Source organism: Ambystoma mexicanum, chromosome 7q, assembly GCF_040938575.1.
Source record: "Ambystoma mexicanum isolate Mex_15411 chromosome 7q, UKY_AmexF1_1, whole genome shotgun sequence".
Taxonomy (NCBI): Eukaryota; Metazoa; Chordata; class Amphibia; order Caudata; family Ambystomatidae; genus Ambystoma; species Ambystoma mexicanum.
Window position 1 is genome coordinate 758,385,765 of NC_090941.1, and position 26,030 is coordinate 758,411,794.

At 49.4% G+C, this 26,030-nt stretch overlaps 1 protein-coding gene across 2 annotated transcripts in view; it reads left to right on the forward strand.

Annotated features, from left to right (window-relative positions):
- Positions 1-26,030, forward strand: part of ALKBH8 (alkB homolog 8, tRNA methyltransferase) — a 1,077,261-nt gene that overhangs the window by 333,436 nt on the left and 717,795 nt on the right. For both annotated transcript variants that reach the window (XM_069640672.1, XM_069640671.1), the window contains exon 6: positions 16,603-16,707. In XM_069640672.1, coding sequence (XP_069496773.1) covers positions 16,603-16,707 — 105 coding nt within the window. The remainder of the gene's footprint in view (positions 1-16,602; positions 16,708-26,030) is intronic.

The following is a 26,030-nucleotide window of genomic DNA, read 5'->3' on the forward strand; positions in this document are numbered from 1 at the left end:
CCCCACAAAGTCCTCGTTGGAAAGGGTGGGGGAGAAGCTGGTGGCCATCGTGGATACGGACACGACCTCTGAAGAAGAGCTCATCGAAGTCGTGGAAGAGGCCCAGCCCATCGGGAGGGATCCAGGCGAGGGCGACGACGAGAGCCACTGTGTCGCCGATGAGGCTCCTCAAGAGCCCTCGCGCCTGTCGTTTCCGGCGCCGCAGGACACTTCGGTGGCCATTTTGACAGCGATTCAGTCCTTATGCTCGGAGATAAGGACAAGGTTGCCCCTCCCCCCGACGGAGGTACCTGAGCCGGAACCGGAGCCAGGACCTTCGGAAAGTCCACCGCATAAGAGGAGGAGGACGCATCCTACGCCACCTCTCCCACCTCTGCGGCCTGCTCTGCCTTCCCCCCGGTCTACTACCCACGGGGATGATACAGGCACGGACACGGCTACGACAGGTACAGATGACGATGGAAGCGACGACGGGACGTGTCCCCCATCTCCCCCTGCTCGGGCGTCCCCGCCCGACGAGATTGGATCCTTTCATGCCATGATTTCCAGGGCATCCAAGCTCTTCCAGCTCTGCCCAGAAGAGAAGAAGAAGGAAGGGTTCCTTTACCAACGGCGCGAGGCTAAAAGGAAGACGGTCCTCGCCGTACCGCTTCTTGATGACATCTGAGATGAGGGGCTCGCCCTCCTCAAGAACCCTGCCACGGCGCAGGCAAAGAGAGACCGGTACGAGAAGAAGTACCGGGTCCCCGACGCTGCCCTCTTGTACCTTCCGGCGCAACCTACCCCGGATTTGGTCATCTCGGCGGCGGCAAAGAAGAAAGCTGGGGGGGCATCAGCCTCGACATCAACTTCCCCGCCGGACGGCGAGGGCAGGAAGCTGGACACGATGGGACGACGGATCATCTCATCCGCAGCGACGACTATCAAGGCGGCCAACGCCCTGGCTATCGTAGCCCGCTACGACAGGGAGTTGTGGTTCAAAATCGCCCCTCTGTTGGACTTCCTTCTGGACGCCAAAAGGGCTGAGGCCCTTGAAATCCAACAGGAAGGTGAGATTGCTTCGGACCACGCCATCACGGTGGCAACGGACATCGCCGACACCGGTTTCCGTCAGTTGGGCAACAGCGTTTGCTTGAGACGACGAGGATGGCTCAAGGCCACGGATTTCCACCAGGAAGCACAAACCAAGGTTTTGGACATGCCCTTCGACGGGAACAACCTGTTTGGGAAGGCGGTTGATGAGTCCCTTCAGGCCATCAAGACAGACACAGAGACTGCCCGGGCACTGGGAGTGCTCCAACAACGACGGCCGTCCTTTCGGAGCTCCAGAGGCAGACAAGGTGCCTCCAAGGGATCCGGCAGTGGCTCCTCCACGTACCGCCAAGCGGCAAGATCTTCGTCCCAGGAAGCCTACAGGGGACGCGGCAAGTCAGGTGGTGCCCGTCGTCGTCGACAGGGAGGTCAAGGAGGCAAGGCGGCCTCCAAACAAGATTGAACCGACCGTGGGGCCGGACCCCCGCCGAAGCACCCCGGTGGGAGGCCGGCTGGCGAGGTTCGTCAGCGTGTGGGAGTCCATCTCCACCGACCGTTGGGTGCTGGACGCCCTGGCCGAAGGGCACGCCCTTGAGTTTCAGAAGAAGTGCCCTCGTTCCACCCGTGGCCAGGAAGGAATATCACGTCCCTCAACTACTGTTGGAAGTAAGGGTGATGCTCAAGAAGGGTGCCATCGAGCTCATCCCAAAGAGGCTTTGGGGCTCCGGAGTTTACTCAAGGTACTTCCTCGTAAAAAAGAAGACAGGAGGATGGCGCCCCATCCTGGACCTGCGCCGACTGAACAAGTACATCAAGGAACAGAAGTTCCGTATGGTCACCCTCCAGCACGTGCTGGGACAGCTGGAGGAGGGCGATTTCCTGTCGTCGTTGGACTTGGAGGATGCGTACTTCCACATCCCCATTCTAAAAAGACACCGAAAGTTCCTCAGGTTTGTGGTCCAATGGCGGCACTACCAGTTCAAGGCCCTCCCGTTCGGATTGAAGTCGGCACCCAGGGTGTTCACCAAGTGCCTTGCACTGGTGGCAGCGCGCCTGCGCCTACAGGGGATCCACGTCTACCCCTACCTGGACGACTGGCTCATCCGGCCATGGACAAGGGAGCTCGCCGTGGAGCACACTGCGAAGACCGTCCAGCTGCTCACGGACCTGGGATTCTCCATCAACTTTCCAAAATCCCATCTGGTTCCGTCGCAAGTCGCCCTGTTTCTGGGAGCCAAGCTTGACACAGTGGCGCGGCTGGCCTCGCCGTCGGAGGAAAGGACCAGGACCATTCTGGGCAAGGAGCAGCGTCTGCTGGCTACGGACATGGCCAGGGTAAGATCTATCAAGTCCCTCCTCGGGATGATGTCCTCCTGCATTTATCTGGTGCGCAGGCTTCGGATGCGCCCCTTACAAGAGTTCCTCGACGCCCGCTGGGTCCAGTCGACGGGCAGCTTCGAGGACAGGATCCCTCTCAACGAGACGTTCCGTCAGGCGATCCGGTGGTGGGGTACCCGCTCCCATCTGTCGGCGGGCACGGACTTTCAGACCCCAGCTCACCAGGTGACGGTGACGACGGACGCCTCCCTGGAAGGTTGGGGAGCACACTCCGGAGATCTTCACGCGAGAGGCCTTTGGCTCCCGGAGGAGAAGTCACTCCACATCAACATCTTGGAGCTCCGCGCAGTGTTCTCAGTTTCTTTTCATTCATCCTCAAGGGCAAGGTGGTGAGGATCTTCACCGACAACACCACCACGATGTTCTACATCCGGAAGCAGGGCGGAACCAGGTCCCCGGCCCTATCCAAGGAAGCCCAGGATCTGTGACGTTGGGCCGTCGCCCAAGGGATGTTTCTGGTGCCTCTTCATCTGGCACGCATAAAAAACACGATTGCCGACTCACTCAGCAGGGAGCTGCGCTCGTGCCACGAGTGGGAACTACGCCAGGATCAAGTGGATCGACTCTTCTGACGATGGGGCGAACCCCAAATCGATCTCTTTGCGACGGCGACGAATTCCAAGTGCCGGAGGTTCGCCAGCAGGTGCCCCCAGCTGAGGAGCATGGGCGATGCTTTCTCTTTCCCCTGGGACGGCCTATTTCTTTATGCGTTCCCTCCACTGCCGTTGCTGCTCCGGCTCATCAACCAGCTCAAGAGGTCCCGGTGCAGGATGATCCTCGTCGCACCGGCGTGGCCGAGAAGGATCTGGTTCCCGGACCTTCTGGACTTGTCAACGTCCACACCAGTCAAGCTGCCGACGGACGCAGACCTTCTCTCCAGAGAAGGGGGTGCCATTCTTCACCAAAACCCGGAGTTGCTGAACTTGCAGGCCTGGCTCCTGCAGCACTAGAGTTTGGAGGGTACAACATCCCGGACGACTGCAGAGAGGTGCTTGCAAAGGCCAGGGCGTCCTCAACTCTCAAGTGCTATGGACATAATGGAAGAGGTTCTCTGTCTGGTTTTATTTATTTATTTATTTATTTTATTTGTTACACGCCCAGACCCTCAGGTGTCACAGCGCGGTTATAAGACAGCTTAGCAATTAGTAAAATTCAAACATTACATTCGTTCCATTACATGATATAAATTACAGAATATTTACAACATTATACAATAGCCTAAATATTCACAGCAGTATAAGATGGATGGGGTCCTATCTTTGGGTGCTAATATTGGTTGCATAACTGTTTCTTAAAGATCATGAAGGAAGATGCTTTTTTGATGTGGATGGGTAGGGTGTTCCAGTGTTTAGAGGCTAAAGTGGTGAAGCTGCTGCCCCCTGCTCTTGTGTTTTTGAATCGGGGGGGGGGGGGTCCAGGAGGAGTTTGTCGTTGGATCTAAGTAGCCTCATGTCGGATTTGGGATGCAGAGTGTTATTGCGGTAGATAGGTCCTTTTTTGGGACGGCATTTGTGGGTGATGCATAATGTTTTTGAAGATAATTCGGGCTTTGTGGGGAGCCAGTGGGCATTTTTCCTAATCTTGAATATATGGTCTCATTTATTTTATGCCTAGAGCTGCCCTCAGGACTTTATTTTGCAAAAGTTGCATTTTGGCTAGGTTGGTGTTGGAGGTGCCGAGTAGTAATACATTACAGTAATCCAATTTCGATAGGACCAGTGCTCTGGCTAGGGTGAGGCAATTTGCTGGGATCAGAAATTGTCGGCTGAGCGCAATTAATTTAGAGGTGTAGGTCGTGGAGGAGGAAAGTACATTGATCTGTTTAGTCATGGTCAGGCTGGCATCGATGTACACGCCCAGTGTTTTTACTTGCTTTGACACTGGAATATTGGTTCTGTCGATATTGATGAATGAATATTCTGGCTGAAGGGTTGCTATTTTGGCTGGAGATCCTACGATGAGGACTTCTGTCTTCTCATCGTTAAGACATAGGCTGTTTAATGCCATCCAGTTTTGTATGATGACGTACATTTTATTGATTGTTAGTGTGTCCTGGTCATAGTTACCTGTAAGTGATATAAGGATCTGGGTGTCATCCGCAAAATTTGTGTATATGACACCCATTTCGTCAAGTGCTGAGAACAGGAGCTTGGTATATGCATTGTACAGTGTGGGAGAAAGGCAAGAGCCTTGGGGTACTCCTATGGGGACTGGGATGGGGTTAGCTGCTTCTTTGCCTATGGACACTCTGGAGGTGCGGTCGGTTAAGAAGGATTTCACCCAAGCAGTGGCTGCCCTGGAGAAGTTAAACTCGCGGGCAAGTGAGTTGCAGAGTTTGTCGTGGTCCACCAGGTCGAACGCGGCTGAGAGGTCCAACAGCAGAAGAATGCAAAGTTTCCCTGAATCTCTGATGGCATCCATCTGGATTTTGAGGTCCAAGAGAGCTGTTTCAGTGCTGTGGTTAGGCCTAAAACCTGATTGTCTGGTGCCGAGGAGCTGATTGGATTCTAAATGGGTTTGAATTTGGTTGTAGGCTAGTTTGTCGATGATTTTGAGTAAAAATGGGACCGTGGTTATGGGGCGATAATTAGTTGGAATGGTGGGGTCTAGATTTGGTTTTTTTAGAAGCGGGGTAACCCAGGCTTCTTTAATGCAGGTCGGAACTGTATTGGAGTTGAATGAGGCATTGACAAATTTAGTGATGAGGGGGGTCAGGGTGGGTGCACAGGCTTTGACTAATTTGGCCGGGACAGTGTCTCCTTTGCAGTTGGATGCTTTTAGTTTGGAGATTGTGTTGAGTACGAGGTTGTGGGTGACTGGTGTGAATTAAAAGGGGGGGTTGGAGTTGTCACTGGAAAGGGTGCAGGGATTAGGTGCCGTGCACAGGGACTATTCCGATCATTCCCGCCGGTGAAGGCTCCTGCCCCGCCCTGGGAGCTTAATGTGGTGCTGACCAGGCTCATGGGGGCCCCATTCGAGCCTATGCATTCAGCGCCTTTGAAGTTCCTGTCATGGAAGGCAGCTTTCCTCGTGGCCATCACCTCCGCACGATGAGTGGGAGAGATCCAGGCCCTTGCAAGCCTCCATACTTGACTTTTCATGACACGAGGGTGGTGCTGAGGACGCACCCCTCCTTTATGCCCAAGGTGCCGTCGGCCTTCCACCTCAACGAGCCCTTGGTGTTGCCAGTTTTCTTCCCGTCGCCTTCGTCGCCGGCCGAGAGGACTTTGCACTCGCTGGATGTAGCTGGAGTGCTGAAGTTCTACGTGGACCGCACAAAGAGTTTTCGGAAGACGTCACAGCTGTTTGTGAACTTTGGGACTGTGAATCAAGGGAAGGCTCTCTCGAAGACTTCCATTTCCAGATGGCTCTCCGGCTGCATCATGCACTGTCACCGGTTGGCAAACCGACCGCTGCCCGGCCGTCCGAGAGCCCATTCGACCAGAGCGATCGCTGCTACCACGGCGTTCGTGTCTGGTGTGCCCCTGCTGGACATCTGCAGGGCTGCGACGTGGAGGTCGACGCACACCTTCACAAGATTCTACTGCGTCGATCGGGACTCCAGGGAGGAGTCCAGGGTCGGCCAAGCAGTGCTGCGCAACCTGTTCGCCTAAGGTGAGCCTGGTGAGGAGGTAAGAGATGCCTAATGTTGAGTTGTTGTATTGCTTAATGTTGAGCCTGTTGCCACCTCCCGTGGTTGTGCATGTGTGTGGACTGCTATGTATTCTCTTATTCATGAGCATGTGAATCCATGCCAGACCCCATGCTGGAGAAGGAACAAGTTATTTACCTGTAACTGTTGTTCTCCAGCATGGGTCTGGCATGGATTCACATGCGAACCCTCCCGCCTATCCCTTTGCGGCTCTTCACTTGGTCATACTGCCACTTTACGTGCTACCAAATCTGAGGATGGCTGCCAGAGGCGGGGCTTAGGGAGAGGGCAGTCATTGGCTGGGGGCAGCATGACCCAGAGACCAGTGATTGGTTACTACTAAGAAAGACAGATCAGAAACAAAACTGATACTGATTTTTTTTTTCTATCCGGAGGATTCCCGGCCTGACGACAGGGAATATTCATGAGCATGTGAATCCATGCCAGACCTATGCTGGAGAACAACAGTTACAGGTAAGTAACTTGTTCCTTATTCTAATTAGTAGCAGGAGGCACTTTGAATTGTTTTCAAAAAGTCTTTTTGTACGTGTTACAGGGCCAGGGACTTGACCCTGTCAAGAGGGGGTGGGGCACCCCTGTCAACCTGGGGCAGGAGGCCCACCAGGGTGTTCACAAGAGCTAGTCCTACCCTAGAGGTGGGGTGTGGGAGTTGGGAGGGTCCCAGTCTCCGTTCCGTCTACCTGTTCCTGGTTAAAGCGAACTGACTGAGTACCACCTTTCTTGCCGCATGCCTATTGTGTCTTTTAACACTACATCACCCAGAAGGCCTGGCAATGGGGGAAACTGGTTGGGGGGAATCCCAGCAGGAGAGGGGCAGCAAGGAACTACAGGACTGCAGAGCAGTCTGCGCATAAAACTGGCAATGCCACTCTACACACCAAGTACTGTGACATTTATCCTACCTTCAGCAAGACCATGGAGTGTTCAGGGTGGCACTCCAGACACACTGCGCGGCACAAACTATGGAATTTGTCCTACTTTTAGACAGACCAAGGCGCGGTCACAATATCAAGCTGCCACTTTGGATGCTCTATTCAGTCCTTTTCTGAACTTTGAAATGTAATGTATTCTGAGTGGGCCACCATTACGAAATGCCGGCGGACTTGGGTAACCAGCTGAGGGAATGAGCCAATGGAAAGGTACAGGGAGGATAAAAGGGCTCCTGGAAGGCAAGGCAGAGATAGTTGATCATGTGAGTTCAAGGGAGGAGTAGATGACCAATTGACCAATCAGTGGAAGGAAGGTGCAATGGAGCAATGGTGGAGAAGGATTACTGAAAGCACATGCAATCTGAGGTATTGATTGGTGGATAAAGTGGTACTTCATGTGAGGGTGTGTGCAACGAGAGTGTGATGAATCCTGCAGAGTCCTCACAGAATCCCTGCCTAAAGTCTCCTCTGTGGTGGCCACGGGAAGGCAAACCGCTACCTGATCCTAACCCTGGGGGTAGTATTAGCCGGGTGGATCACCTGGGAGGAGAAGACCCTCAATGGGATAGGATGACTTGGTTAGGAGAGATGCAGTATTTATCTTCAGAGAGGGAGATTTCCATGGTGCCAGAAAATATAATGGCCTGTTGTCAAAGTAAGGCTTCCCTTCCCAAAGCTACCCATCTTGGTGATAGTAGATTGATCAACAGGGGAACGAGATATTTTCATTTTCATTTTTATTTAATATACCAAATAGCCCTTTGGCTTTGTATATACAATAATTACACAAACATGATAAATACACACAATTTCATAATATATCATAGTCATCAAATCACCAAGTCTTTACACATATTTCTACATTGTTAATGCAATACGAATGTTAAAATACTGATGAGTTCAAGCCATTAAAAATGTCAACGACTCGCAGGTCAGAAGGCACCATGAAATAGATAAAATTACAGTCATCACCTTCCATGAACTTTTCCCATTACACTGTGTCGTTACAACCATCAACCTGGTTGTTATATGTTATGTTATGTTATGTTATGTTATGTTACTTGGCGCCTTATGTATCATTGGTCTGACTTCAAAGCACTGGTAGGTTGAACGCCCTTGGGAACTGTAGTTCAGGTCAGTAGAGAGTAAGAGCGTCGTATGGTGCGTGGGTGCACCGGCTATGTGTGCAGCTGGTGTGGTTTTTGGATGATAGCTGCTTTATAGCGATAGGTGTGGTACTGATGAAATCAGTTGGATGTGTTCAGTCTGGTGGGTGGACACCTAGACTGGGTTCTGGCTGCGTTAAGCCTGAGGAACGCCTAAGCTAGCCGGAATGTGCTCAGGATGAGGTGTTCGTGGGGTCGTGTTCGTATGAGAACAGCTGTGCCAAATTTGTCATGGTATAGCTGTGTTCTAGTTGAATGATGGTGTCTAGATCAGAGTTCGCATAGTGGTGTTATATGGTAGATATCAGTACAAGTGCCTGCCTGAAACCGGGGGCGTGAGCAGAATAGTGGGGACGTACATAGTGACATACATACATATATATAACAAGAGGATGGATAGCGGTATATATGGGATACAGATACATAGGCAGATACTGGTACATGGCATATATAGGCGATACAGATATTAGGTAGCTTCATGTGTTTTCTCTATCCGCACCATCTGTATCAGCCACACTATTTGCACCATCCGTAACATCTGCGCCATCCGTATCATCCACGCCATCCATAACACCCGCACCATAAGCACCATCAGTTCCATCCGTTTCGTTCACTCTGTCCGATCCATCCACTGCGTCAGTTCTATCCACTTCTTCCCTTCCAACCACTCTGTCCGTTCCATCCACTCCATGGGTTCCATCCGTTCCATCCACTCTATCCACACTTGCACCTGCACCAGCTGTTTCATCCGCACGTACCGTTCCTTCAGTTCCGTCCGTATTACTGTTCCATCCATATGGTTTGTACAAACCTTTACAAAAAGAAGAGAATTATGTAATAAGTGTAAGAATTTAGAAATGTATGTAATGTTGATTTTTTTTTTATATATAATTCTCTTCTTTTTGCAAAGGTTTGTACAAACCATATACACAAAAATAAAAGCCCTTTGTCAAGCTCCAGACTTAAGAGCTCACGACTACAGCCAAACCTTCATTGTGCAAACATATGCTTCCAATACAGGTATAGGTGCAGTTCTGAGTCCGCTGGATGAGAAAGGCAGGGAACACCCTATCTGCTATTATTTAAGGAATTTTATACGTAGCCCTTGCAAGCTTTCACAAACCAACATTATATGATAAAGTGACTTGGTGACTTCGCAACCACACACACGGCAGTTCCTATTGTCACGACTTAAACCCAATCGCGCCCCTTTTGTTTCAAGTACCTCTGCATTGTTAAATTTAATTAGTAGGTAATAACGAAATGTCATAGGACTCGGGTATGCCTTAATGTATTTAGGAACAGAGATGCGATTCAAATAGTACTAACAGTAATGGCCACTATGTACCTGTGTAGCTAACTCGACAGCATGCATTTCTCTATAATACATTGCCAATTTCTTTTTGAGCCAGCATTTTACTTGTGCTGGCAGTATTGCCACAAAAGGTTGCATATAATCATGTAACCATTTGTCATGCATACATTTTAACATGCCAAGTGTACCCATGTGTGTTCATAAAGGCATGAATGTGGGATACTACAATGGCACCATTCATTATCAAATTCTCATAACTCATGACTTTACCGGAAACACCATTATTTTGTTCTTATCAACATTTATGTTGAGCCAATTATCATTAGAGTATGCAGATAGAGCATCCAACATGTTCTGAAGGCCACCTGGTGTGTAATCAAGCAAAATTAGATCATCTGCATAGGCTAACCATCCAACTGAAGATGAGCCTACCTTTGCCGGATAGGTGCAAAGATTCATGAAAGTATACCTGGCAGATATATATCATAAGTTAAACAGAGTTGCTTCCACTATGCACCCCTGTTTAACTCTGCAACTTGTTGGTATACTAGCAGACAACTTCGCCTTTGCATCCAGACGTATCCGTACAGAGGTGTTTGAGTACAACAGCATTAACATTTTAAGGAGCCCTTTGGGTATATTCCAGGCACTCCGCGAATGCCCTATGTAGTTTCTGAGCACTGAATCGAAGGCAGCTGAGAAATCAATTAGTGCACAATATACATTCAGCTTCCTTCTTTGCCAAGCATATTCAATTACGGGTGTCAGTACTATTAGGTTATGTGTAGTACTTGAGCGTTGCCTAAAGCCGATCTGGTTTGCTGGCAAGATATTATTAGTAGTGATCCACTCGTTTAGTTCTGACAGTAATACTCGAGCAAAGATTTCCGATGGAAAGTCAAGCATCGCCAACATTCTGTAATTCTTCGTCTCATTCCATGCGCCATTTTTATACAATGCCAGAATGTGGCTCACACACCATGATTGCAGGATTCTACCTTGCAAAACAATCTGAACAACCAATAGATGCAAGGCAGCTGCCCATAGGTCAGGATCCATTTTAAGCAGTTTAATACAAGCACCATCGGGACCTGCTGTTCTGGAGCTATTAACTTGTTTGTTCATGGGCGTGGCTTGGGCAGCCATGGAATAGGCTGCGATCCCGAGAAGCTCCGTGATCCGGCGATCAGATCCGACGAGATGCGCATGATATTTTAGCTTAAAATAGCTTTGGAACATATGAGGCAGCGTGTGAAGGCAGCGTGCAGAACATGAGCAGGCTGACTGCAGGCCCGGAACTGCTGAACAGCCAGAGAGATACATTGTATCTCGGGACGGTCTGTGAAACGAACATTAAAATGGCGGCGGCATTCAAGAACAAAGAGGTCCCCAGGGGCGTTCCTCGGTGATTGAATAACAGACCCCACGGATACGGTGGCACACACGAAGAAGCAGCATTAGGAATAAGTACTGCTCGTTGCTGTCAGCCACGGGCGGTATGTGTCCGCTCTTGAAGGAGCTGAAAAATACTTGCGCACCAGAGTAGTGCGAGCCTGTTATCAGGCGGGTGCAGAGCACGAAGGGCTGCATAAAGAAACGGTGCCTGCAGAACGCAGGGTCGGGCAAGGAGGTAGCGCCGACCCTGCGGAGCGGAGGCCTGCTGCTTGGGCGGTCACCGGTCACGAGACCTGGGAGCAGGCGGAGAGCTCCACGGACTGGTGCTGGGAGCGGCGAGCACCGTTGCAGAACCCCCGGTGTACCGTGGACACAGCCGGCGGACGCACACACACAGGCACGAGAGAGACACAGAAGGCGGGCAGACACCTTGCAGCGCCGCACCCTGGGCTGTGATCTATGGGAGCCCAGCATTGCAAACAGTGAAGCATGTCCACACGCAGCTAGAGATTTGAGATTACCTATGCCCAATTCGGAAATAAAGCCCATCAACTCCCATATCAAGGCAGAGTGGGAGGAATAAACAATTGCAGGCTGATGAAAGAGAGCGTGTGATATATCAAGAACACACCCAATATTTACATGTGACCAGGCAGTCAGTGAAGTAAGAAAAGGAGAAAGAAATAAAACGAGGTGCCTGTGAACGTGCGCTATTGGGCTGTTTGACCCAAGCATTAGGCTGAGTGGCTGCTAGTGGAACACGACACAGGGAGCAGGAAGTGATCAGCTCAAGCACAAGCACCCAGGACAAGTTCCCTGGAAAGTGGATGTGATGTGCCGGACTTATTGAGGGCCTGGAATTCTGGGGCAGGGACAAAAAGGCGAATTGATTAACCTCGAGACATGAGCTGGCGGCGCATGAAAATCGCATGCAGAGAATAAACGTGGGAGGGCACAATCCACTGGAAACGCAATTTCAGGCGCCATAGCACAACGCACCCTGCAGAGGCAGAAACCCCAAAGACTGAAGGACCTGGGAGTGTCACAACAACACCGCATAGTCGGAACCGGACACGCAGGAAGGACGGCGCAATGTCAGTGAAATGACTGAGAGCTAAGACCAAACAACCCACAATGGAGGGCTTTGCAAAAGCGCAGAGGACCCCTACAACAGCGACACAAAGCATGGTAGCAACTCCCGCAGAGGAAGCCCCAGAAGGCGACAAACATCAGATCCTGGCACCCATAACGGAACTGAGCACCAAATGGGGCTCAGCGATGGCGGACCTGCAGGCAGCCCTAGAGAACAGAATTGATGCAGTGAGGACTGAACTCACCCTGCTACGACAAGATGTTAGGGCGCTGGCAGAGAGAACTAGTGGTCTGGAAGGCGCAGTGAAGATCAATACAGATGTCAGCGCAAATACCGCAAAAGAGGTCCACGTGTTGAAACAGCAGGTTGCCAATCTCGAGAATCGAGTAGAAGAAGCGGAAGGAAGGGTGCGAAGAAATAACTTATGGGTGGTCGGTCTGCCGGAGGGGGAACAAGGCCAAGACCCCACAAACTACGTGGAGAACATGATCCTCCAGGAGATAGGAGCAGACCAGCTCTCACAGGGGTTTACTGTGGAGCGAGCGCATCGTGCCCTGATGAGGAAACCACGACCTGGGGCCCCGCCGAGACCGATAATTGCGAGGATCTTGAACTATAAAGACAGGGAGAAGATCCTGGAATACTTTCGTAAGGGCGGGACAATAGAGAGAGCATCCACCAGCATCACGGCATACCCAGATTACACGATGCTGGTGCAGAGGCAGAGGTATAGCTACCTGGCCGTCAAAAGGAGGCTGCATATGGCTGGCATCAAGTATATGCTTCTGTACCCGGCGAAACTAAAGGTGCTGCATAAAAGCAAAGCGCTCTTCTTTGACACCCCAGAGGAGATGGTGACATGGCTGGATCTGCAGGGCTGCCCGGAACAAGAGGCCGACCGAGATCGGCAGGAGCATGAAAACTGAGGAACCTGTGTAATGGACATTGAGAGGTAAGTGGGAGGGGGGCGCTGCCATGATTGAAAAGGGAGATTGGAGGGACATTGCGTAGCCTTTGGACGTTGGGCCCCGATTGGACTGGAATATAGTGGATAAAATGAGTGTGGGATCTGCATAGTAGTAACATGAAGCGTAACAGAATGGGAAATAGGAGCAAAGGGATGGAAGCTACCCACCCCGAGAACTAGTAGTTAAGTGGCCACTAGGGCTACTTCACCCTACTGAGCCCTGAGCATAGGTTTGTGCTAGACAGGGCTAGATGCAGGGGCGCCTGAGATCCATGGATGTAGCTGGGCAACAGTTGGAGAGGGTATTGTTGGGGAAGGAATGGGAGGGAGAGAGGGCGGGAGGGAGGGACGGAGGGGGAAGAGTTTGGTGTGTATATAGTTTTGGGGAGGGAGAGGGTGTTCGGGGTGTTTGTAGTTCGAGCCTATATAGATTAAGATGGAAGTGGGATATGGACTGCATCGGTGTGGGGGGAAGGGGATTCTAATGGGTCATAGGGGACCTCAAAATAATTACGTGGAATATCAGGGGACTTAATAGTTATCTAAAAAGGAACAAGGTCATGTTGTACTTGCGCAGACAAAAGATAGATATTGCACTGTTGCAGGAGACACACCTGACATGGGAAAAGATGGAGACGGTGGTGAAAAAATGGAAAGGGGTTGTGGTGGGCTCGACATACTCCACCTATGCTAGAGGAGTACTCACCTGGGTGGTGCTGCACGTCCCGTTTCAACAGTTGCAGGAAGTGGCGGAGCGCCTGTTGACAAGATGACGACTGCATCCTTAAGAAGTGGATCCTTCCACCTCTTAATCTGAGCCACTAAGCTCCTCGGATTTGACCACATAGGACCCTCCACTCATAAAGACACTCCTGTACTGATGAAGACCTACACCATTAGAGCTCACCTAGCTCCACGCAAAATGGCCGAAACACTGTTGTGTTGACATGTATTATATGTTGTTGTTCAACTCTTGATTGTGCCCACACTCTATGGGACCCCCACCTGTTTATGATTCCACTGAATTCTCTAAGCTTCCTTCCCAAGGAACCTATAGAGAATGAACAAACTGTACAAGTAGATGTCTCAAATATTGACTACTTGATCATTCGTACTTAGCTACTACACTTTGTATGTGTATGTCCTCAAATGTGAATGTCCTATGTTTTTTGAAAAATACCAGTGTATTACTACACCACTGCACTTCAAAATAAAACCCTTTTGTGCGGAAGAACAGTTTTATGAGAATTCTGTGACCACCCACACAAGGGGTCACCCACTCAGGGTGTTAGCAGTGGTTACTCTTCAGCAGAGATTGACCTGACCTTGCTCATTCGTTTTTTGATATTATTGTACCAACCTGGGCAGAGCAAGGTAGTAACCAGGTACCCTTCAGAATACTATGGTGCACCAATATCCAGAACGCCATTAGAGACAAAATATGCCTGCTAGAAGAAAGAATAGAGTTGAAACAAGCTTCAACCACCCCGTCCCTCCTGCCACTCCCCACCAGAACACACCCCGCTCCTGCCTTTTTTCAATTCAAAGAAATCTTAGACCTCAAATCAGCCAACATCCTTAAAAACCTCAAACCATCCAACTGCAAAGGACTCATCTGCCCAGCGCCCATCATTAAAGAGTGTTCCAAAACCCTAACCCCCTTCATCACCAAATTTATCAATGCCTCCTTCACCTCCAATCTAGTCCCAGCTAGCCTCAAGGAATCCTATCCAATCAAATCCTAGGGTTGTGTCAATTAGGCTTCCTTCCAGGCCACGGCACCGAATCAGCATTCTTCGATTTAAAAATCCAACTTGACTCCTTCAGAGATGAGGGCAAACCAGCCATCCTACTCCTATTGGACCTATTGGCGGCCTTCGACCTAGTCGACCACAACACACTGTCATCGTCTTTCCACCTCAGCCAACTTCTCCCTTGAAGCCAACTCTTGGATAGCCTCCTTCCTAGAAGGGCAATCTATGAGAGTTTTCTCAGACATAGCAAGCACCCCACCTATTCCCATTCCATGTAACATCCCCCAAGGATCCTGCATATCCCCCTCCCTATACAATATCTTCACTAAACCCCTCTTCGATCTTTTGGATAACATCAGCATATCTTATACTAATCACGCAGGCAACACGCAAATCCTCCTCCCCTTGCCAGGCTCATATGAAGAAGACTCCCACACTCTCAACAAAATCTACACCACAATTCAATCCTGGATGGCCACAAACTACCTTTGTCTGAATGACGACAAGACAGAGATCGTGCTAGTAGGCTCACCCGCCATGCTGCAGAAACTTGGTCCCCCATACACCTCCTTCAAGATAGATGGGTTCCAGATCCCCGCCTCGGCCGCAGTAAAGACACTGGGTGTCCACCTTGATGGCTTTTCTTCCTCACTAAACAAGTGAGTGCAGTGGCCTCATCAGCAGCCTACACTGCTAAATTGATCAATGCAGCAAGACAGTTCCTTACTCCAGAGAGCTGCCTCACCATTGCCAGAGCGACCACTGGGGCAAAGCTGGATTATTGTAATGTCCTCTTCGCTGGGACATCCAAACAGAACATTAACAAACTACAGATAATCCAAAACAATGCCCTCCGGGCAGCTCTGAACATCCCCAAAAGGCACATCATCTCAGCTGCTAGGAAAAAGGCGCATTAGCTGCCTGTCCAGGAAAGGATTATTTTTCAAACTGTATCCATTACCCACAAGTGTCTGAGCAACACTGCCCCGCAATACCTAGCCCAGAAAATCGTAAGAGGTAAGTCCAGCAGACCGGTCAGATCCATCTGTGTCCATCTACTCACCCTACCGAAGGTTAGAAGAACCAAACGAGGTGGAGCGAGCTCCCCGACTGTAGCTGCTAATCACTGGAATGCCCTCCCCCCAGATCTGAGAGTTGAAAACTCCTACTGATCCTTCCGCAAAGCCCAGAAAACATGGCTATATGCCTAAGGAACCCTTCCCTCATCTGTCACAAAAAACAGGCTCTTGCCTTCTCTTATTGGCACGGCTATTTACCCGCCTGCGTTTGCCTGTCATGATCATACATTGTCTATGTAAACTTATGTGTCATGTAACTGGTTTGCAACAGCGCCCTGGTGCCTCCGGGTTTAGGCGCTTTACAAATGGAGAGAAAAAAAGATAAATAAATAAGTATTTATCATGGCTTTCCTTAGGGCTCACTGCAAAATGGATAACTATACACATGGATAACCGGCCTTCTGCCTTTGTCATTGATGATCATTACGTACTGCTTTGGATAGAAGTGGAAGCTGTGACCTCTTCTGTGGCTATGCAATGGTTTCAGTCTTTTTACAGGGCAGAATGCGATGAGAGGGTAGCCGAATATCTTAAATTCTAAGCCATCACTTTTTGAGTGCACGGTCAAACAGGGACCTACCCACGGCACAGAGTTTTACACACTGTTTTGAATTCAATGAACCTACTTATAAAGCATGTGCATGAAACAGTACTAATGCCAGGAGTTGCCGCTGGCTCTGTGTCAGTCGTAGTCATACATTAGGAGACAACTAAATCTAAGCACCCGGATCCCAGAAATATAGAAGCAATTTAGTTTGCAATGTTCACCAATTGAATGTGAATGCTTTCCTTTTTCTCGAGGTTTTCCCGAAATCTGCAGCACAGTACTGGATAAGGTGTTGGCGCAAGGACTCCTGCAGTTCAGACCCGATCAGCTGACAGTAAATCAGTACGAACCCGGCCAAGGTATGGACATTATCTATAATAAGAAATCTTACTTCCGTGGGAATTGAAGAGCAGAGGCACTGTGATTGTGTTAGTTTGATTCATGGTCTGCTGGTGAAGGGGAAATCGGTGCTCAGAGTTCGAGCCGCACTACGTGCGCAGACTAGATAATTATACTATTGGGATTCTCTAGATTTTGCAGATGCATATTTTATTATAATGTCTTGGAAACTGAGGAAGAGGCAGTTTAGGCTTATTTAGCAACCTTTTTGTCAGCATTTTCTTAACTCCTCAGCGTCCTAGACCGCGATCCTCAGAAAAATGTGTGACCATCACAGTCATTAGAACCACAGCAGACAATTATGTGTGACAAATACAAGCAGTATTCTATTCACAGAGGGTACACCATGGGCCTAAAACACTAATATCCCACACAATGTCTGGTGTGAGAAAATAAAATAACATCCATATGGAAAGATACTTCCATCACAGGGTTGCTTTCACATATCAGATTGATGCTAATGTATCAGGGAGTTGCCCAAAGTATGATTCAGTACAATACAAAGTACTTTATTGGCATTACAAGTTAGACAAATATTGCTCAAGTTAATACTTAGGATACATAGCATGTTACTCTCTCCTAGAGTATCATTTTGGTTTTCAGCGTTCCAAAGTCCATATTGCATGAAGCACATTCGTCTTTCTTGGCATGCATAGATGCATTTTGCTGTAACTGCTGTTAGTTCTTCTTCTTGAAAAGACTTCCTCTTTCTCGCAGAAAATGAGGAAATATGCCTCCTGAATGTCTTTGTATTCAGGATAGTGCAGGAGAAAGTATCTCTCAATCTCTGCTTGTCCTTGGTCATAATGTTGACGGATGCTCTCCTCCCTAAGTGTCTTGTTTGAGCTGTCTCAATTTCCAGTTTGTGGTCACAGTCTTTATTTGGTGAATGTGAGCCTGTGCTTTGTGTTTTCATTTGACCAAAGTTAAGTACTCTGCATGTTTTGCCCTATTTATCTGTAGCCTTCCAGCTTGGTTTCCCAGTTCTGCTTTTCCGGAGATTGTGTATGTGATGAATTGCCATCTGGCAAGGGTGTGGAAGCCCAGGCTTTTTCGATTTATATCGGTCAATAAAATGATGCAGGTTGTTGCATCTCTGAAAGGGTAATCTGCTGATCAGATTCACCTTTCATAAGCTCCTTGCCAAAAGCATAGTGTACACCTGTGCACTGCAAGTAGGCTGATTGCAGTGCCTGCCCTACGGTGGCAATGAGCAGGTTCATATCACAGGTGCCCCCTTGACAACTGAAATGACAGCCAAAGTCCCTGCAGCACCTGGGTGGCATTTAAGATATGCACCCCTGTTTGAAAATATTATGGTTATGAGTAGCCCATGCTGGTGGCAGGGTAAACTAAATATAAGCCATGCCTGAGTTAGTGCATGGTCATGGCAGATTTTGGGACCTGGCCCCCTAGACATGAGCAGCTGCATCCCGCTGGCTGTGGCCAAAGCAGATTCTATCATTGCAGCAAAGAAGGTAAGCCCAGAAGGGGCTTGCAATGCACCCCTCAATCCCCCATTTGGTTGTTCCTGCTGTGGCTGTGTTTGTTGGCCAGTGGGCCATTCAGTGCCTTTGTCTTCGTTCCACCTTCTCAAGATGGCCACATTATTCCATTGAGCACTGAGTGCTTTGCTTTCTGGCACTGCCGCACTGTGATTGGCTGTCCTGCTGCATTTAAAGCCAAGTAGTCGGCCCCCGATCCAAAGGCCCACCTTCAAAGGTGTCTGTGCCTGTCTGGGCCTGGAAAGCCACAGCTCTAACTATGATCTGTCCCACATACCAATTACTTGACTGCTTCACTACCACTGCTTCAAAGGCCTTCCGCAATCCCTAAAGTCATAAATATGAGTCTGGCCGACCTCCTACACTAACTCTCCTGAGGCGTGTTCTGTGTTCTATCCTCGCCTTATCTAACTTCATTCCTCACACTGCATTTTTAACTCTCATTTGTGTACTTGGAACCATCTGCTTTGCATTGTTTGCTGCCTCCATTTTTTTTAAATCGGATTTGGATGTTTTTGCTGCCTCCATTTTTAAAATCGGATTTGGGTGTTTTAGCATTGCTTGTGTACCATCTGCTTTGCATTGTTTGCTGCCTCCATTTTTAAAATCGGATTTGGATGTTTTAGCATTACCTGTGCACCATCTGCTTTGCATTGTTTGCTGTGTGCATTTTTAAAATCTAATTTGGATGTTTTAGCATTACTTGTGCACCATCTGCTTTGTTGCATTGTTTGCTGCCTCCATTTTTAAAATCTAATTTGGATGTTTTAGCATTACTTGTGCACCATCTGCTTTGTTGCATTATTTGCTGCCTTCAATTTTCTAAATCAAAACTAGGTGTGTATAGTTTATACATCTCTGTACCACTTATCCAATGTAATTCTATTCCTTCTGGGTTTCACTTATTCTCTTTGACTCAATCTACTAGGCCTCCTAGTGAGTTAGCCAGAAATGTGAGGTGCTGCCACTCCTCCCTCATTCCTTGGCTAAACCTCTGCCTCCTATGGCCCTCTCCATCTCTCCTCTATTCTCTAACTGCTACACTATCACCTACCCTCCATCTATCCCCAATTGCAGGAAAAAGCACAAAAAAGACATCCTGAGTGCAAACCCTGTACTTCCCATTGCAGACATCTATGTTAGCGCTTCCTCTAGAGAGGTTTTCACTGATATCCTTTTCTCTGTCCCCTCTCCTGATCTTTGAACCCCCATCTCATCTCCACTCTCTCTCTTTCCACGCACTCCTCTATTAACGGTGGCACCAAGTGGGAAGTCCTCTTGGCCGGTTTTGCATCCTCTCGTTGCTTTGTTAATGTCTATCACACTGGCATCTTTCTGGATCAGGGTCCACAACCCAACCTCCTTCTCTTTGACCGCATCCTGCCTTGTCTCGTTAACGTCCATCCTTTGCCTGCATCTTCCCCTTCTACTCTCTCTGCCCCTCATCTGAATGGTGTACCACGCCCCTGTACCCCACCTCAGAAAACCTTCAAAAGTGCTGACCACCTCCACCTGGCAACGCCTTCTTGAAGACATTGGGCCTCATTACACGGTATGCGGTAAGGGTTTACCGGTACTGGTAAGGGCACCGGTACCGGTAAACCCTTTCCGCCTTATTACGAGGTCCCTTTGCTGGACCCGACCTCAACGGCTGGTTTTTCCAGCCGTTAAGGAACGGGCCCGCAAAGGGACCTTGGTGTTAATTACGGTACCGCAATTTGCGGTACCGTAATTACCTCCTTCCCCATTCCCATTGAGCCCTATGGGGGCAAAAATGGGAATGGGGAGTGCCTTGGTGAATGGGGAATTACCGGCCCCGCTCACCTTGGAGTAGGCCGGTAATTCCGCCATCCACCAAGGCGGACACGGTAAAATACCGGCGGCAACCATGGCGCTAATAGCACCATGGTTATCGCATACCGTATAATGAGGCCCATTGACCTCAACATTCTCGCTCTTACCGAGACTTGGTTCAATGCCAGCTCAGTCACTGCCTTTGACTCCCTCCTCCCTGACGGATTCAAGATCATCCCCAAGCATCGACCTCACCGCACTGGCGGGGGGGGTTACCTTAATCTTCCCAGAATGAGTTCCTGCATCCATCCTACCTACCCAGCCCTATTCCTGTTTTGAAAGCCTGGTTTGCAAATTGGTCACCTCTCCCGCCCCCACCCTGACCATTGCTATCATCTACGGGTCTCCAGGCACCACCTGCCTATTCCTCTCTGAATGGGGTGACTTCTGCTCTTCTTTACTTTCATCCACCTCTAACCTTCTCCTCTTGGGGGATTTCAACATTCAACTGCCCTGGCTCTGCATCCACTCTATTCACTGACCTCTTCACCTCGCTTTCCCTCTCCATTCTCCCTTATGGGCCAAACGACACAGCTGGACACACTCTTGATGCCCTCATTCACTCTGACCTCGCTCTCTCCCACCCCATTAGTCACCCCCCTCTCCTGGTCAGACCACTCTCTCCTCTCCTCCCATCTCAGTCCCATTGACCCACCGACCGCCCCCGTCCCACAAAGGTCCCACAACCTCGTTCTCTAACGTCCGCCCAATGAAATGAGTGACTACAGCTGCCTTAGCCTCCACTTCGTCCCCTCTTAACCCCTTTCCTCTGACTCTACCTCTGACCTTGTCCTCAGCAGCCTCCATCTTTCCATCACCAGCACCCTTGACATTTTTCCCCTAGTCATGAGGATCCGTCTGAAACCTGCCTCAAGGGGGGTGCTGTTGCGCACTGAAGGATTGGCTGCCTGATATGTGTGCTCCCGCCCGACTGAAAATCCTAAACCGAATATATCCTCAAGGGGCCGCCCACGGAGCTGAAGCTTAACTAAATAAGCAGCTTAGAAATCCAGGTGCATACGGAAGAAATCCTGACAAGCTACGGCCACGCAACACCCGGTAACAGGCGTGTGAAACATTCCCAGATGCGGGGTGACGGCTCGGGCCGTGTTGGAGTACCGCGGGCCGTCACTGTGAAGACTGGGATGCTGCAAGAAGGAGAACCATCCCAAGAACCATCCCATGCTAAGGAGTTGATCGGGGCACACCATCAGAAAACAATCAGGGAGGTTGTCTGTGGGAGGCGACTCCATCGGGGCCATAAAGGACCAGATTGTGCAGCGGGCCCGGCGTGGGGAGTTGGTCCTAACAGACCCTGCATTGGCCCGCACTGCTCGCCGCAGGGGGCTGAGACCCTTCCATGCAGAGGAATTTAACAACACCAAGGAAACGTTGAGACCCTGCGGAGGTGAGAAGAACGGCACTCATGTTGGCTGGATCGCAGCGGACCAGTGGCGGGAGAAAAGGCACACAGTGAAGGCTGCGTCCCACTGAGTGAGTACAGCAAACACATGTTAAAACAAAGAACCCATAGTGGGAGACAACGGCGGGGGAGAAGTGTGCGAGAGCCATTGACTGCGTAATCACCACAGAGCGGAAGGTGGAACAGGCGCGCCCTGTGATTTCACCGGTCTATGCCCCGTGAACATGTGTCTACACTGAAGGCCGAAGAAAGAAGCGCGTATACACCACGCTAGCGTGGATTATTTAAACGAAGCAGCTGCCTGCACATAAAGTAACGGACCATGCGCGCTGCTAGCCCGGCAACTACCCGCTACGGTACAGTAAGTTTGGTGTACAGGCGAGAAGTGACACGAGTGCTGGGGGTGCTGTGCCTTGCTGCCAGCCAAATCAGATGCGAATCACTAAACTTAATGCACACCCGTTTTTGCCGGCCACTGGACCGCATCACCTGCAGTCTTACACTAACAGGCTGAAGTGTGTACTTGAAATAATACCCCTCCAACGCACCGGCCGGAGGTGCACAAATCTACTTATAGAGACCACAAGGCTGAGGAACACTACCTCCCAGACCCAAATTTGGACAAGAGATCCGCAAACTAGAAGAGGCCCGGTTGGGAACTGACAATGACACAGAGGCCAACATTGCAGGCTGACGCTACCCGGGCGGCAGCTGAAACGATTAAATGAACACACGCTTAATATAACAACATCACAATACGTGGGGAGACACAGTCCACTCGCAGATCCCGGATGCCGAATGGTGACACCCTAACAGCTGCATAAATCAGATACGACCAACTTTAACAGAGTTGAAAAACAAGGGTGTGGCTTGGGACAGGAGAAGAGCGGTATACGCAGGAAGCAAAACACCTCCGCAATACCACACCAATAAATCGGGCGATTGCCGTATTGAGGAATTGGCACCAAACACACCCTTCTTCATACGACTGGCTCTGGCACTAAGAAGGAAAGGCCCCATGGACACATTCACGAACAGCCAGATGCAGACCACAACCGCAGATATACATACCAACTCTAACACAATGGCTGAGACTGAAACCAGTGAACGGGAGGACCGACTAACAACCATAGTGCAGAACGGATTCCTAGCAGTCAATGTCAAGCTTGACGATATCGTGGCCACTATTGGATCACTGAAAGCCACTGAAAGCCAGAGTGGACAAGGAAAGTGCATGATTTACAGAGGCAGAGAACAGAATGGTTTCCAATGAATACACTATCGCACATCATAGCCGGGACATCACTCGGCTGAAGGAAAATATGTCCAGATTACAGAACAAGTGTGATGATCTCGAATCACGACCAAGAAGGAACAATGTACGAATAGTGGGCGTGTCTGAATCATTCGGTAAGGGGCAGATGGAGAAACAAGTCGAGGCCCTGTTCAAGTCCCTTTTTGGGCCGGAATCCTTCACGGAACACTTTCTGGTCGAGAGAGCGCACCGCACGCTAGCACCACCACCTAAGCCCGGAGCATCACCACGCACGATCATCGCCCGATTCCTCAATTATAGGGACAGGGACACAAACATGCGGCTGGCGAGAGAGCATGGCACACAGCAATACGAGGAGAGCCACATACATATATACCCGGACTTTGCGGCAGGGGTGCAGGCAAGCAGAAGATCATATGAACCAGTCAAGAAACTCCTGAGAGCACCCCAAATAACATACCCCCTGATATTTCCAGCCAAAACGATTATACAGCACGCAGGGAGGGCACATTTCTTTGAAACCCCGGCCGAGGCCTTGGCCTACGTGAAGTCCTCCATACCCTTACCTCCTAAAGAGCGCAGGCCTGAGCAGAACAACAGAGCCCGACCTGCGGACTAGAGACACAACCTGGCTGATTGCACACAATGCATGACTATATCCTTTATATTAGTTAACGTGTTGATTTCATTTCAGCGGGCGGCCCTTCATACTACCCTTGGATAGGGTGGAGGGCCCGGATCTGGTGGTCATGTGGCACAACATGGCTACCCCTGGAGAACTCCACAAGTTTGTGAGGGAACATCATCGAGTTGGGGCTGAAGATGCGGGTGCGGGGGGGAATAAGGGAGGAAGGGAGGTTGCTCCACCGAAACCGAACCAGCACGGTTTACATTGGGTGGACGGTTCAAGGTTATACGTGTTAAAAGTTCTAATTTGCATTTCTTGCAGATGAAAACATCACTCACGCTAAATTCTAACCCTCTACCAGTAAATTCATGACTAGACACAAAGCATATATGAAACCATCACGGGCGATGGGCTAAGAATTAAGCTCCTGTCATGTAACGTTCGTGGACTCAACAACCCCACAAAATGTAGAAAAATCGGTGCCTACGTGAACAGGGTCTCTCCCCACATAGTAATGCTACAGGAAACACATACGCAGGGACCTGGAAACGCCAACATATTACCATTCTGGGGTAAGCAAAGATATCATACTGAATACTCCACTCAGGCTAGAGGAGTGATAACAATAATACATCCTTCACTGGGATTCCAGGTCCAAGGACATAAAGAGGACCCCCTGGTGAGATCTATAATTGTGTGGGGGAAATTGGCAGGCATAGCCATCACGTTAGTCAACACATACGCCCTAAAATAGACGACCCTGGCTTTTATTTGAACATCCCAGGAATACTCGTCTCCCTAGACGACTCTAATATCATGTGGGGGGGGATTTTAACTTGGTCCTGGACACACTACTTGATAGGTCTTCCACAACCACCAGGGTGCCAGCTAAGCCGAGGATCACGTTGAACCAAATCATACCACAACTGTCATTAATAGACGCATGGAGGGAACTACACCCCGATACGAGAGAATACACATATTACTCTATGGTACACGATTCAGAATCGCATATATATTATTGGCTACTTTCCGATGCCCTCTCTGACTCTTTGGGGAAATGTGAAATCCATCCTCGCATGCTATCGGATCACTCCCCAGTGACACTAGAACTGATATTTAAGGATACCCCGAAACCTACAAAACGATGGAGAATGGCCTCCAACATATTAACAGACCCCAATGTAGTCGCGTCCCTACACGTGTAAATAGAGGAATTTTTTGCCAACAATGCAGGAACAGTTGATAAATACTCCACCCTCTGCGAAACGTTCAAGGTGTGGATAAGGGGGGGGTGCTAATATCTAAAATGACGGGCTTGCTGAAATCTATCCGACAAGAGCTGGCAGATGTCGAGAGCCGACTCCGAAAGCTGGAACTCCAACCGGGACGAAAAAACTGAGTTGGATATACAAGAGTACCTCGGTGAACTAGAGTTCCCGACACTCCCCCTAGAAACCAAATTGACTCTTGAACAACCAATAACTGAAGAAGAAATCATTGAAGCAACAAAGGAATAAACATCTGGGAAAGCACCGGGATCTGAGGGCTTAGGGTTCGAACTCTACAAGGAATTTTGTACAGAACTAGTGCCCATAATGCCAAAGGTATGGGAGGAATCACTGGTACAGCGTATACTCCCGGAAACATTGAGGGAAACAATAATAACGGTGCTTCCGAAACCCCGGCGTCCTCCACAGGACATGTCGTCTTATAGACCTCTTTCACGAATTAATGCAGACGCCAAGGTGTTCGCAAAAATACTTGCAAATAGGCTACTACCTAGCATGCCGACTCTGGTCCATCCAGACCAATGCGGGTTTATCCCTACAAGATCCACTGTGTTAAACTTACGCAGGTTGTTTGGTATAAAAGCGCAAATAAACCCCCAAGGAAGCACGGTGGTAGTATCCCTAGACGCTGAAAAGGCATTCGACTCGGTGTCATGGGTGTATCTACGTGCAGTACTAAAGAAATTTGGAATGGGCCCCAATTTTGTAAAATATGTTCAATTACTGTACACAGCACCGGCACTAAAGCCCTTACTAACCACACAATCTCAGAACTTTTCCTTTTGGGCATAGGTACCAGACAAGGCTGCCCGTTCTCGCCTATATTATTTGCACTCACCATAGAGCCAATGGCACTGTGGATCAGGCAGAAACACGAGGACAGAGGAATACGAATGTCAGGTCCGCCTCAATCCATCTCCCGATATGCAGACAATACCCTTTTATATATTCAAGACCCTGAAACCAACCTAACACCCGTCATAGCTGACATTCACAAATTTGCTAAATACTCAGGATATAAGATTAACAGAATGAAATCCGAGATCTTTCCCCTGTTGCCAGCCACCACATGCCCGACGACATCCCCGGGGATCCAATGGTCAACTCAACATATACGATATTTGGGCGTACTAGTATCCATGGATAAACACACTATATACAGACAATCACAAACAAGTCCTACAGCTACTCGGCGCCAAGCTCCAAACCTGGGCCAAGCTCCCCATATCAATGTACGGCCATGTAGCCATATTGAAAATGGTCGTCCTCCCTAAATTACTCTATCTCTTTGTAAACATACCTATA